This window comes from Lagenorhynchus albirostris, chromosome 8 (assembly GCF_949774975.1).
Source record: "Lagenorhynchus albirostris chromosome 8, mLagAlb1.1, whole genome shotgun sequence".
NCBI classification, from domain to species: domain Eukaryota; kingdom Metazoa; phylum Chordata; class Mammalia; order Artiodactyla; family Delphinidae; genus Lagenorhynchus; species Lagenorhynchus albirostris.
Genome location: NC_083102.1, coordinates 90,040,231 through 90,055,791, shown reverse-complemented (window position 1 = coordinate 90,055,791; position 15,561 = coordinate 90,040,231). Strand labels below are relative to the sequence as shown.

At 38.2% G+C, this 15,561-nt stretch overlaps 1 protein-coding gene and 1 pseudogene across 3 annotated transcripts in view; both read right to left on the bottom strand.

Annotated features, from left to right (window-relative positions):
• Nucleotides 1-259: 259 nt before the first annotated feature.
• The window catches only part of BCAP29 (B cell receptor associated protein 29), a 41,229-nt gene continuing 25,927 nt past the window's right edge, over nucleotides 260-15,561 (bottom strand). For 2 of the 3 annotated variants that reach the window (XM_060157291.1, XM_060157292.1), the window contains exons 7-8: nucleotides 5,616-5,716; nucleotides 260-1,376 (exon numbers count right to left, since the gene is read on the bottom strand). In XM_060157291.1, the coding sequence (XP_060013274.1) occupies nucleotides 1,341-1,376; nucleotides 5,616-5,716 (137 nt within the window). In that variant the 3' untranslated portion in view covers nucleotides 260-1,340. The remainder of the gene's footprint in view (nucleotides 1,377-5,615; nucleotides 5,717-15,561) is intronic. The other variant, XR_009542054.1, reaches the window with a different exon arrangement.
• On the bottom strand, nucleotides 12,349-12,470 carry LOC132524988 (U5 spliceosomal RNA; annotated as a pseudogene).

Sequence of the window (15,561 nt, the reverse complement as noted above, 5' to 3'; positions counted from 1 at the left end):
CTCTGTCAGCGCTCCCTTGCCTTGTTATTTACGGTGCTGTCAGCCCATATGGTCTAACTCCCATTTCTTACTCTGCTAAATGTCTCCTACATGTCTGTTTTCTAGCAGTAACTCCTTTTATCTGAAATAAAATACTTACGTACTTGCTCACTTCACCCACTTTACAGTGAAAAAAATTAAATATGCATGAAGTTGGTGCTAAAATGATAATAAATAACAAAGGATAAAACAAATACCAGAAAAGTAAAAACTCCAGTAGTTATTTTCCATTTTCTTTTATATTTAGAGACAAGGAAGATGGTTTTTCAAGTCTAAACACTGGAACAACCTAAATCGCATTAATATACAATCATCCTCTCCTAAAGAAAACTAAATGGAATATTTGAATGGAAAAACAGTATTTAATATTTAGCTTTCAGAATACAGAAACATCTTGGCAAAACTGTGACGCCACTGTGTGTATATTTGAGGTAATATTTGTATAATTAGCAACTCTCACAGCAATGGGAAACACTGCATTTTGGATACATTATACATTTCCAAGTCAAGAATTCCACGTTGTTGTAAAATAATTTCAGTTCAGTGCTGTGGCAGTTATGCAAATAGATGTAAACTCCATTCCCAGATGAACTTTAAAAAAGCAGAATCTTTACTAATTATGTGTTAGTAACACAAATGTCAACAAAAATAATCCCCAACAGGTGCAGAAGCACAGTAACAAAAATATAATTATCAATATAGTTGTTTTATGACAGTCAACTGCAGTACCATCAGGCTTAAAAAAATAAAACTTAAGGTCATTGTTTTTATTTTTTGCTCTTTCTGACTCTTACCTATAAATATAGTAGCTACTTCTAATCATTTATCCTTAGTTAATCTCCCTATGAACAAACTTGCTGATATTGAATACTATTTTCAAATACACCATCGTCTGATTAAGTAAGAGTAGTATTATTATTGGAAATTCATCAAAGCTTTTAAGGTTATTTAATGGTTTCATGAAACTTAAAAATCTAAGTTTGGAAGTAAGTGGCTAATGAATTTCTCCTTTTATTGGTAAACAGCCACCATACACCAGTGTTACTATATCTAGATAAGGTGTTTAACATGCTTATATTTCACTTGAGAGCTAGAATACAGACTTTACAATATATCTGAAACATCATCAAATATTGTGATAATGCCATTATGACAATAGCCTATGTGTGTGGCATTAAAAAAAATACTGGCTGGTCACAGACAGTTTGTTTTTATGAACTGAACTTTAAGTTTTCCAGAGGCTAACATGATAACAAATTTATCCTCTTGACATGGTGTATCACAGTCTTCTTTCATAAAGTTCACAGGCCTTTCTTATTGCCTTTCGCTGCACGATCCTGCAAGAAAAAAAATGTGACGGGTAGTTATAGCAAGAGTGAGAAACACATTCATAAATATGACAAGGACTTTTAAAAAACATCCTTTTCTGTGTATAGTTATTATGAGAATATCAAATTAAAACATAGATTGAGAAAGTCTCAAATTTTAAAAAACTACAAAGTGAGTAGTTTTACTTGAAAAAGTGCTTAGAGGGATAAAAAATAACACTCTTGATAAGTTCACCTTTTCCTCTGCTTTAATATATTTTGCTTTCATTTCACAGCTTATACAAGGAAAACAAAATTTCTAAAATTTCCCTCTTGCAAACTTAATGAAGATTTTTGGCAAAGAAAGAAGAGAACCAAAAAACCCATATGGGGTGGGCTTCTTTTGGTTCTTCAGATATTTGCCAATAGAACTGGCTTCTCAAATTATACTCTTTGCTGATCTCAAGACGACTATAATACATGATTTAAAACTGGAGGAAAATGGGATAGAAGTTAACCAGAGAGATCATTTGCACGAAGAAGGTAGACATCTACACTGAGAAAAAAAATCACAAACAATGGAGTTCCGGGGTTATTGTTGCACCCGGGAAGCTATCGAGCTCTCGTTGCGGCTGAGCATTTCTGCTTTCAGAGCAACTTCAGTAACATCAACTTTAAGCAATCGAGTCAGAAGACAGCATTAGAGGAGGTATATGAGTAACAAGGTACCGCTTTTATGTGTTTCCATGTATCTTACCACTTTAGATAAAAAGCACAGCTTTAATGGATCTGCTATTCTGGATAAGTCCCTTAAGTGAAGGGTGATTTTCCAAAATGAAATTTTAAAATGGCTAGCTGCCAATTATTCTGAGTACATTCTGGGTTTTCTTTTCTAGAAGAGAGCCAGGGCAAACAAGGAAAGGCAAAGACTACATATTTCAAAGGAATTATTTTCTAATATTTATTTAGTGCCTATAACAGGAAGGGGATCAGATGGGGAAATCCAAACAAATTTAAAAGATGTAAAGTGGGATTTGTTTACAGTAAAGAAACAAGCTTTCCTCTCTTCCACCTGTTTCCTTAACGTTTTAACAGTCCTTTATTTTATGATTATTTTATTTAAAGTAAATCAAGTATATAAAATTGAAAAGTTAAGTTTCCCAATGAACTTTATGATGTAATTCAATTATTGAGGTTGGTCTGACAATTGAAGTAAGATCGTGAAGAACAGTTTGGTACAGCTTTTTACTGTAGATGGTCTACAGCAATCTTTTGCTTCTCAGCTGGGTTCAGAAGGTGAATATCAAAGTGTAAGAGCCACTTTTAAGAAAATGGTTCTCATTTAATGACACCTATATTTCAGAATCTTATTCAGCTTCTCCTACTGGACAATGGAGGGTTAAGTAGGTGGATGGGAAAAAGAAGTGTCCAATCGAGAAATAACTCATAGCACCGTACAGCTGTAGAGAGTTTTTCTTGTTTAAATATATTTAAAGTGCTTTCTTGCCCAGGATCTGATTTAATGCTCATGAAATATTATAATCCTCATCTAAGTACTGAAGAAGCCAAGTTGCATGAATGTCAAATGATTCACCCGAGGTTTACAGAACTGGTCAACCATGGAGCTGAGAGTTTTTTTCATCAGATATTTATCACAGGGAATTGGTTTCATAGGTGGTGAGAGAGTAGACACATCACACAGGGTGGTAAAAGACACCTCAGGTATTAGCAACGGCAGAAAACCATTCTTTGGGCTGGAGGGCAATGGAGGAGACAGTGTTAACAGATCCCAGGAACGAGGTCCCACCAGGTGGAAGACGCCCAGTGGGAACTGGGACCATGGAAAGAGATGAGGCTGCTGTGGCAGATGCCACCCGAAGTGGAGAGAACAGGAGACTTTCTTGGCTTTCCCCCTCCTCCTGCCTTCAGTCTTCTACCAGTGCCTCCCTTTGGCTGAATCTGCCCAGAATCCAGACAGCGGACCCCAGAACCCACAGTCCAATGACCAGCACAGGTGAAGGAACATAATGGTTAATGATGGAAGTTCTGAAGAAAGATTTCCTGACTTTAAATGCAACTTTGAATGCTATCACTTTTCAGTTCAGTGACTTTGGGTACATTATTTAACATCTCTGGGTCTCCTTTCCCTCATTCACAAAATAGGGTATTAAAATATGTATTTTATCAATAATTTGATGGGCTATCAAGGAGAGAACGCAGATAACATATATGAAGCCATCAGCTAAGTGCTTGGTCCTGAGCACACCCTCAGTAAATGTCATCCATAAGTATTTCAAAAACCTGGATACAAGGCTTAAATGCACCAAGGCCCAACTCTCAGCCTGGCACCTGGCATATCTGGGATGAGGACATTTTTTCAAAGACAGGTATAAAAACTACTTTCTTGGGAAGAGATTACTCATAAAAACTTTTGAACATCTTTTATCAGGAATGCATAAGCTTCAAACTGAAGCTTTTTTGGGGGAAAGAAAATGGGTTGAAGGTATCTTACTATCACATACATTCTTGAGGGATTAACAGAATCATTGGCTCTTACCACAATGGGACATTCTCTGCTTCTTTCTCCATCCAGGGATCTAAACGTTTCTGATACCCTGGGCAGAGACCACTGGTGTAGATGCTCATCCTTGTTGACTACACCCTGATCTCACAGATGGGAGGGAAAAATAGTTCTATTTCTAGGCGAGAGGCTTCTAAAACGTTTCTTCACTTTCCATGGTGGATCTTTAAGTATGCAATGGAATAATTCTCATCATGCCATGGTGAAGTCAGCAATTTCAGGACCTCTGTTGTAGAGATGGAGAAAGGGTGGTCCTGCTGAAAATCTAACTATCTACTCCAGAGCATGAGATCTGAGCTCTTGGTGTCCTGGGTCTGGAGCCCACAGAGTATCTATCCTTCTCTGGTCGCCCTACTGTCAAAGTAGGTCAGTTAAATCAGACATGCAACTCAGCTGGGAATACCAGATTACAGATGTGCATCAGATTATCTCTTGACTGGCTCTAATCAAGGCCAAAGTGGCTGGATGAGAATAAGTCATTCTTTCAGTAAAATTTCTACAGAGGAATACTGGTAATAGTGATAATTATGATAACAGCTATCATTCCTTGGGTGTTTACTATCAGCCAGGCACAATGCTAAGCACCCTACACATTTTATTTAATCCTCCCAACAAGCCAGTGAGCCAGGTGTTATTACTATTCTGATTTTACAGATGAAGAAAAGTGAGCCCCAGAGGGGTGACATGACCTACTTGGGATCACAAAGCTAGTAAGAAAGTTATAGTTATTCCAGGCCTGTCTGACTCCAAGCCTATGAATATCGTGCTTGTTTGTCTTGTGCCAGGCACAGTGCTGGATCCTGAAGATACAATGACCACTGACATGCAGGGAAATGAGTCCTGGTACTAAGGCTTCTAATACAGTGAAATAACTGTAGAGCTGTAACTGCTAAAAAGCCCCCACTGAAGGCCACAAATGCTGCCAATTTCTAAGGATAAACCCAATCTGAAAGCAGAAGAGCAGAGACCCTCCATCTTGGGAGGAATTGCGAGGGCCAGGGTTGCCTCTGGAATGGTCTCTTCCCTGAATTCTCCCCACACGTGGTCAAAGTGGGCTGGGAAATCAAATCAGGCTAGGGGCTGGCAGCCCAAGAAGGAAGGGAAGACAAACCCAACATGGGTGAAGGTAGGGAACAGACTCTTGCTGGACTGAAAGGGAACAGAAAGAAAACCATGGCCCCTGACTTTGTGACTTCAATGATAAAAAGGTTTTCTCCATTTCCATCTTTCAACTCAACTCTGGAGGTAAAACATATATTTGAATGCCTCAGGCTTTGTCCTAAGATATTTCAAACAGTGGGATAGAAGGAGTAGTGTAATGTGGGTCTTCAATTTTTGGCTTTATTTTGGCATGCATATGGCAAACATTCTAAATGGCAAAACTAAATTTTTCCAGAACCAGTCTGGTTTCCAATGCTGCTGTTTTTATGGCTCAATTCTTTGGCTTAAAGCTTTACCCCAGCTAGAATGCTGTAAGTTAGCATGTCAGTAATTCTCTCTGTTATGATTATTTTCATGCAATATCTCAATCTTCAAGTAAAAATTGGCTTATTTAATCACTTTGCAAAGTCAGGATTAACTATCAATACATCCTCTTGGCTTGCGAAGGGCAAATAACCCAAATAATTGACTTAGGTAATTAATTACTATTTCAAAAAGCTGAGGCTCGTAAAATGGATGTCACCCACCTGAAGTTCTGAGTGTTCTTTCAGGAGCCGGTCATATTCTTTCGAAAGTCTCTCTGATTGCATCTTCATCACCGTCATGTCATTTTGTGCCTTAGAAAGGGCTAGAGAACATCGAATAGAGTTGTAAAATTTTTATTTTGAAATAATTTCAAATTTATGGAAAACTTGCAACACTTGGAGAACTTCTTTGTAGCCTTTACTCAAATTCACCAACTGTTGACGATATGGTACATTTGTAATTGTATTCTCTATCTCCACACATGCACAATCATTTTCTTGAACCATCTGAGACTAAGTTACAGACATCATCCTCCTCTACCCTTAAGTACGTCATTGTGTACTTCTTAAGAACAAAGATATTCATCATATAGTTAGCAAATTTAGGAAATTTAACACCAATACAATACCCTTTATCTAATCTACCATCCATGTTCCAGTCTTGGCAACTGTCCTAATTATGTCCTTTTTATCATTTTTTCAGTTCTAGTCCAGAGATCCAGTCCTATATCAAAGATTAACAGTAAGTTGTCATGTCTCTTTAGTTTCCATTAATCTGGAATAGTTCCTCAGCCTTCCCCCTGCCTTCTTCTCCCCTATCTGTCAAGACATTGACATTTTTAAGAATGCAGGACACTTTTTTTTTAATAGAATGATTTCCACTTTGATTTTGTCTGATGTCTTCTCATGATTAAATTCAGGTTATGCCTCCCACTTACATACAAATATGACATAAATGATGCTGAATGTATCTCAAGGTATCATATCCAGAGGCCCATCTGCCTCTCACTGGTTTTTCCATATTATAGTTATTTTCCTCCTTGTAACTAAGAAGCAGTGAGAAGACAATTAAGACTATGTAAACATCCTGTTCCTTGTCAAAACATCCCCCCTATATTTAGCATCTACTGATCATTCTTGCCTAAACCAATCTTTGTTGTGATGGTTGCAGAATGGTGATTTTCCAACTTCATCATTCCATCCAAATTTATCAGTCAGCATTGTACTATAAAGAAGAGCCTTCCTTTCTTCTCCATCCATCCATCCATCATCAGTATGAACTAATACATTCCTATTTTTTCAATGACTTATAATTCATTACTATACTTAATTTCCCCCAGATTTGGCCAGTGGGAACTTTAGGCTGGCATCCATGTCCTTCGACTATGCCCCCAACAGTTTCTGGCACAAGATGTTCTAGGCTTACCCTAACACCTCCCAGGCTCGACCTGGACTCAGGCATTATAGAACAGAGTTTATCAGAAGGGTCTACTTTTGAAAAAACTGAGGGTGAAAAAATATTTTATCATTTTTACTAAGGGCTGGGTGACAACATTTCCTTAAGAACAATCACTTTCTTATACAAAGCTGAAAAATATGGGGTGTATAAGTGGCACTTAAAGACTTTAACCTCAAGATGATACACAAATATGGCTACATATTAGTCTTTGTCTACCAAAAGGGTACAATCTAAGTCAGCAAATTAGGCAGAAGTTAAAAAAAATATATATATATGATAAACATTTAAGTCAACATATTGCGTAGAAGCTAATGAGCAAATGTGTAGAAGGGAAGAGTAGTGTAAGATGGACTGGAGAAATTCTGGGAATCCTGAACTAGCTCTACATACAATTCTGCACATGTAGCCTTCACAAGTTCTGCATTTGTAAATTTTTTAGGGTAGGATTTTAGGAAAGAAAGTGGGATTTCTAAAACTTAAGTCATTTTTTTGGCAAAATGAAATTACAGGTTCTGTTTATAAACAGTTTGATTGCCTTCCCTCCTGAGAAGCCATCATATGTTATATATAAGTATGTAAGTCACTATCAACTGAAGTGCCTTTTGTATCAATACTTTCTAGACTATTTTGTCAAATTAAACTCTCTGCATTGTTCTACATCTGCATTGTCCAATAAATGTTCTACAACTGTGCTGTCCAATATGGTAGCCACTAGCTTCATGTGGCTACTGAACACTTTAAGTGTGGCTAGTGCAACTGAAGAACTGAGTTTTAAATTAAATCAAATTTAAATATTTATTTATTTTTAATGAATTATTTTTGGCTGCGTTGGGTCTTCATTGCTGCGCGTGGGCTTTCTCTAGTTGCGGCGAGCGGGGGCTACTCTTCGCTGTGGTGCATGGGCTTCTCATTGCGGTGGCTTCTCTTGTTGCACAGCACAGGTGCTAGGCGCACAGGCTTCAGTAGTTGTGGCACATGGGCTTAGTTGCTCCATGGCATGTGGAATCTTCCCGGACCAGGGATGGAACCCGTGTCCCCTGCATCGGCAGGTGGATTCATAACAACTGCGCCACCAGGGAAGTCCCTTAAATTTTGATTTAAATAGCCATATGTAGCTAACGGCTAGCCATAATAGACAGCGCAGCTTTATAACTTCCTCCACATTACTTCTATAGGTCCATAAATCTGAACTAGGTATTAAAAGTTGAATTTGACAAATTTTATGCGTCACTTAGTAAAGAAGGGCATGGGTTAGATGTGGAAGAGAGATTTTTGGTAGTTGGTTAGATTTCATAGGGACCACACCCACAATATAAAGATTTACACATTACTTTTCAATCTGTGCGTAAGGCCTTTCCTAGATGATACTTTTTTTTTAAATTAATAAATTTATTTTTGGCTGCGTTGGGTCTTCGTTGCTGTGTGTGGCCTCTCTCTAGTTGCAGCGAGCGGGGGCTACTCTTCGTTGCGGTGTGAGGGCTTCTCATTGCGGTGGCTTCTCTTGTTGCAGAGCATGGGCTCTAGGCGCACGGGCTTCAGTAGTTGCGGCACACGGGCTCAGTAGTTGTGGCTCGTGGGCTCTAGAGCTCAGGCTCAATAGTTGTGGCACAGGGGCTTAGTTGCTCCACAGCATGTGGTATCTTCCTGGACCAGGGCTCGAACCCATGTCCCGTGCATTGGCAGGCAGATTCTTAACCACTGCACCACCAGGGAAGCCCCCTAGATGATACTTGAAAATACAAAACATGGTGTTATCTTCAGTTCCTTCCTTACTAAAATGCTTACGAGCCTGGACTTACTTTGGTATATAAAAAGCAGGGACTTCCCTGGTGGCACGGTGGTTAAGAATCTGCCTGCCAATGGAGGGGACACACACAGTTTCCATCCCTGGTCTGGGAAGATCCCACATGCCATGGAGCAACTAAGCCCGTGCACCACAACTACTGAGCCTGTGCTCTAGATTCCGTGAGCCACAACAACTGAGCTCGCATGCCACAACTACTGAAGCCCGCGCACTTAGAGCCGGTACTCTGCAACAAGAGAAGCCACCGCACTGAGAAGTCCACGCACTGCAATGAAGCGTAGCCCCCACTCGCCACAACTAGAGGAAGCCCACATGCAACAACAAAGACCCAATGCAGAAAGGAAAGAAAGAAAGAAAGGAAAGGAAGGAAAGGAAGGAAAGGAAGGAAGGAAAGAAAAGAAAGTAAAGAAAAGAAAAGAAAAGAAAAGAAAGAAAAGAAAAGAAAGAAAGAAAGAAAGGGGGCTTCCCTGGTGGCGCAGTGGTTGAGAGTCTGCCTGCCGATGCAGGGGACACAGGTTCGTGTCCCGGTCCGGGAAGATCCCACGTGCCGCGGAGAGGCTGGGCCCGTGAGCCATGGCCGCTGAGACTGCGCGTCCAGAGCCTGTGCTCTGCAATGGGAGAGGCCACAACAGTGAGAGGCCCGCGTACCGCAAAAAAAAAAAAAAAAAAGAAAGAAAGAGAAGAAGATTCTACAACTTATTAATGTCTGAATAGTCTGTAACAGTGGTTTTAAAAATGTTGGTCAGGAGGTTGTATTGAACAGTTCATCTTAATGTTAAAAACGATTTATACTTAAATTTTTGAAATGAATAAATTAATTAGGAAATTCTTAGATATCAACTCATTAGTTCCTTATTAAAAGATACTATTTTTCTCATGATTTTTTAGGAGAAAGAATGAGTCAAGTGGAACTACAAACCTGTAGAAGCAGCTAGAAAACCACTTGTACAGTCTATCCAGAAGTTTCTTCTCATCATGAATGGTACGAAGCTATAACAAAACAACTACAGGCAAATCCTGTTTTTCTTGCACTTATCAAGCCAAGGCCTGAACTGTGTTTCTTATTTTATTTTGTATTTCAGTGGATATTAGTAAACCTAATGATTACTATTTTACTGATTTCACTCTAATTAGGAGAGGATGTTACTGTCTAGGAGCCTTTTGGACTGTTTCCTAGTCCTTTCTCTACCTCTCATTTTATAAAAATTACAATATTCTGTTTTGGTTGTCTTCTACCTCCTTCTGGAACTGCCTTCATGACTAAGGGATTATATAAACTTGTTATCTGACATTTGAATATGCTTGTTTTATTTTGAACCATGTTATTTTGGAAACAGCATATATACGGAAGACATCAGACAAGGAGGCTTGAGGTGATACATCTAAGTCACTATTTCAATTTTCTCATCTGCAGAAATGAGCTGCTATCATTTGCCAGTAGCGTTATGGAAATGTTGAGATATTTCATGACAATACTGGCCAGATTCATTTATGTTCTCTGGGAACTTTTTGAGGCAAAAATCATTTATTAATATAAAGAATAACCCCAATTAATGTTACAGTGACATGTAGTAAGCCAAAATGTTTGTGTAAAATGCCATGTAAGCAGGCCAAAAATATTTGTGGTTTTCCAAGTGCCAAACTTACATTTATGGAGCTATTTGCACAGTAAGAGGAGCTGGTGAGACCGATGCACTGTTTAACTGTATTGTATCACTGAATTTTCTACCCGGGATAACAGACAGTCTTAGCTAAGCTCTGCCAGGAAATGTAAGAGAAAATTTTTAGACACATTGGCGTGGCAGCTCAAGCTGGCTGCTGTACGCTAGCTGTAAGGATTGTGCCAGAGAGATAAATTTTTCAAATTTTAATTTGAAAAATTTCCCTACATCTAGTGTTGATTTCTTTTCAGCTCATTTGGTTCTATTTTTGAGAACTCGAGAGTGTGACATACCAGAGCTCTTCAGTACGTAATCCTCACATGTACTGTTCCTTTACAGGGACCATCACTGGACCGTTAAGCTACAGTAATGCTTCCAAAATATTTAGAAAGTAGACACACAAACTTCTGTTCAGTAAGGGACATAAATGTGGTTTTAATTATATTGTGGTTATTTTTGTACAAGCCTATATTGTCAGGTACATGCAGGTAAGGTCTGTTTTATTTATCACTTCAATTATCACCCACTCTTTTTTTTTTGTGGTACGCGGGCCTCTCACTGCTGTGGTGTCTCCCGTTGCAGAGCACAGGCTCCGGACGCGCAGGCTCAGCAGCCATGGCTCACGGGCCCAGCTGCTCCACGGCATGTGGGATCTTCCCGGACTGGGGCACGAACCCGCGTCCCCTGCATCGGCAGGCGGACTCTCAACCACTGCGCCACCAGGGAAGCCCTCACCCATTCTTTTTTAACCTCACATCCGTATGTTGATAAGGTGTGTTGATTCTACTTCCTTTTTATCTCTCCAATCCATCCACTTCACTCAATCTGTTATCACAGTCCTCATCTCTAGTTTAGATTATTGAAATGGATTCCTCACCTTGTTTCTTGGCTACTCTAATTCATTGTCGACAGTAATGTCAAAGTGATTGCTTGCTCCTCCGCCTAAAAACCCTCCAGCAGTTTGTTAACATATAAACATGGCACCAAACCCCCACCAAAATGTTAACATATAAACATGGCACATGAGGCCCTTTATGATGGATCCTAGGCTTACTTTTCAACTCTCACCACTACCTCCACCTTATTTTATGCTCCAGCCACAGTGAGCACCTTGTAGTACTTCAGAAAGGCATACTCTTTCAGTTACATGCTACTCATTTTGTTAAAACATCCTTGCCCATCTCCTTTCACCTCCCTGCCTGACTCATTCTCTCCTATTTCATCTGGGTAATTAATATTTATCCTTTGAAATGTCAAGAAATTATCCTTGATCTTTTCTGTTGGCTTCTACTTCATCTTGAGCTTAATTTTATTATAGCACTTATCATGCTGAGGTATAACTATGTCCCTACCGGACTGTGGACTACTCAAGAAACAAAGCTGTGTCTTGTCTCTCTGTTCTGGGTACCCAGCACTGTGCCTAGCCCATGGCAGGTGTCTAAAATATGTTCCCTGAAGGAAGGAAAGAACAGACAAATGAAAAGTCTAAGCTTTAAGCATCTGAAAAATTCACTTGTGTGGAACCAGTTCATTTTTTGAAAATATGATAAATGTCAGGTAAACAATGAGGTACCACTTTAGTCACTTGATAGGAATCTTGGTTGCAACTAAACCAAATTATATCTTTAATGGAAATAAATTCAGGCTAGCTGGAAAGTCACAAAGCAAACAGACCTTTCTTGATATTTTGATAAAAATATAATCACGTTACAAATATCTCGTGCTAATTCATAATTAAAAACAAAAAGCAAACGAATACTATTACAGAATCCAGTTTAGTTTAAAAAAAAAAAAGAAAACACTGATTCTATTGGGCAGGATATATACAAGATAAGCCTGGAGCACCTTGTAGAGTCAGAAGGATGTACTCAAGAAAAGATAAAGCAAAAAAAAAAAAAAATCCAAAATGATGGGGACACGTCAAAGAGACACAGGAGCCAACTGAAGGAGCTCCCAATGGCTAATGCTAAAAAAATGACTTGAGCAACAAAATAAATAAAAGAGTATTTTTTTCTTTCTTTTTTTTTTTACAGCCTTGTTTATTCCCAGAAGGCCTCAAAAAACTGAAGCAATAGTCATGCTTTATCCCTCCCCAGACGAATCTTTAGGAAAAGGCAAAAGATTCATTTGATTATGAAGAGAAGCACGAGTATAGATTAAGAGTATTAAATTATAATCTACAGTATAAAATGAATACCTATAATTAAATAAATAAATAATTAGGGGTAAAGAGACATATTTGTGCAGAAGAGTTCCAAAAATTTACGTAGATACTCTCACCTCAAGGAGGTAGGGCATAACCCCCCACTTAAGCTTGGGCTACAAATAGTGACTTCCTTCCAAAGACTACACTATGGGAAGAGGGGGAAAAAAGTAACATTGCATAGAGAAACCTGACAAACACTAACATCCGCCAGGCAGTCAAGGTCAACATCAACAGTGATGAATCATGCTGGTATGTATTTCTGGAATAACGTGATGAAAATGGCACTTTACCCTCTGTGACTTTCCTCTCCAGTCCCATAACTCCAGTCTGACCGTGAAAAATATCAGACAGCTTCTGATAGAGAAACATTCTGTAAAATAACCAATACTTCTCAAAACTGTCAAGCTCTTCAAAAATAAGGAAAGTCTGAGAAATTATTATAGCCTAGAGGAGCCTAAGGAGACATAAAGCTAAATATAATGTGGTATCCTGAATGAGATCCTAGAACAGAAAAAAGATGTGAGGTGAAAACTAAGGAAATCTGAATAAACTATGGACTTTGTCAATGAATAATATATCCATATTGGTTCATTAATTGTATAAATGAACCATATTAATGTAAGACATGAATAACAGGAGACACTGAGTGTGGAGTATATGATAATTCTCTGTACTATATTGCCTACTTTTCTATAAATATAAACTGTCCTAACATAAAGTTTATTTTAAAAAAGTACAGTGGGAAAAAACCTCACACAAAACACATGTATACAGGACAAGATATAATAAAATTCATTAGGCTATAAGTACTATCTTAGTAAGAACCTATCAAATATGACCCCTTAAGTTCCATTGTTTTAAATAAACAAAAACTTAATTAAATTTTTCTTTTGTGTAAAATCTTCTGATGTTCAAAAATTATTATATTATGTAGTTAAAACCCCACCAAAGTGGTAATATTAAAAAAAGTCAGTGAGTCGGGAGTGAGGCAGTAGATAAAAGAAAAGCAGATATTCTAGTAAAGAAGCATGAACCTCACTATTTATGATAGCCAGGTCATGGAAGCAACCTAAATGCCCATCAACAGATGAATGGATAAAGAAGATGTGGTACATATACACAATGGAATATTACTCAGCCATAAAAAGGAATGAAATTGGGTCATTTGTAGAGACGTGGATGGATCTAGAGACTGTCATACAGAGTGAAGTAAGTCAGAAAGAGAAAAACAGATATCGTATATTAACACATATATGTGGAACCTAGAAAAATGGTACAGATGAACCAGTTAGCAGGGCAGAAATTGAGACACAGATGTAGAGAACAAACGTATGGACACCAAGGGCGGAAGCCATGGGGGGGCATGGTGGTGTGATGAATTGGGCGATTGGGATTGACATTAATACACTGATGTGTATAAAACTGATGACTAATAAGGACCTGCTGTATAGAAAAATAAATAAAATTAAATTCAAAAATAAAAACGAGGTAAGCCAGATCACGAAAAGTGATCTAGATATTGCCATAGACTAAAAAAAAAAAAAAAGAAGCATGAACTTAATACATTTCAAGAATATCAAAGTGTAGGTCCCTTAACCTTCATGAATAAATCTTATGTGTAAGAGGTTTAAGTTAAGAGGAGGGTTGAGAGGCAATATGATTATAAATATCTTAAAAATATTTAAAGTTAGTGTTCATGAAAACAGTTTTTATGAAATCCACATTAGGGTCAATTTGTACAACAAATACAGAAGGGCTGTGAGAATTAAGCTCCTTAACAGTGATGAGAAATCTTTACTGTTTTCATCAAGAATATGAAGAAGGAAACGTTTTTCCCAGTCTCTAACCACTGAGAGTCCATGACACATAAGAGCCCCTCCAAAGATTCCTATTGTTCATGACTAGAGAAGATGAAGCTGTTACACAGGTGAAACTGCCCTAAGACAAGGGAGTCATCCACTCATCTATCCATTCAACAATGTATGGAATGACTACTAGGCATCAGGCATTCTACTAAGTGTTGAGGATGAAAAGATAGGTAGGGTCTTAGCTCTTGTAATACTCATTTTCTAGTCAGAGGAAGACGCACAATAAAGCAACCAACCAACCAACAGTGAGTGCCAAGTGTCATGAAGAAAGTTAGAATAGGGTGATGTGATAAAGAATGACTATGCAGCCACATGAGATGGAGTACTCAGGAAAAGTTTCTCTAAAGTGGTAAAATTTAAGCTACTATCAGTTCTGTCTGCTAAGGGCACCTAGAAGTAATGACACCCCAGTAGCAATGAGCACACCTAGGCTCTAGATATTATTTTCTAAATACCATTCTCTACCTAAAGGCTCACTGGAGAAATGGTTGATTCAAGGGATAGAGGAGGAAAAGTACGAGATAAGCTTGGACTATCTTGTTATACCAGAATGTATGTGCTTACAGAATGGGGGCATGACAAAATGATATGGGACCCAGCTTGAAAAGACTTCCACTGGCCAAATCTGAGACAATCTGAACACTAAAATATAATGCTCACGATGAATTATAATGCAATGAATATATTACACAAGCAAATCAATAAGTAACTGGGGGAAAAAGGGAAAGCTTCTCCTTTAACAACAGAATGGCATCTAATAAATGGAGAAGGAATAAGAGAATTAGAAAATCACCATTTGGAAAATATAAAAATAATAAGTGAGAGGAAAATATGAAGAGAAAGAAAAGGATAAGGCAAGTGTAAGGTGTTATCATTTGGGTACAGGGCATATTTTTTTGGTATTATTTTTGCATCTCTCCTGTGATTTGAATTGTGTGATTTGAATTTATTATGTCTGAATAAAAAGTTAGAAGGAAAAAAAATTGCTATGAGGTAGAGCAGAGAAATGGGGCAGTAAGTGAAGGAATATGAGACAAAAGGAAGTTTTTGTTTTTATGTTTTGGGATAGGAGATGCCAGAAGATGTCTGTAGGGTGATAGGAAGTGAGGAAGTAATTGCAGAAACAGCATCCTTGAGAAGGATAGTGGGCTTGGCAGCCAAAGCAGTAGA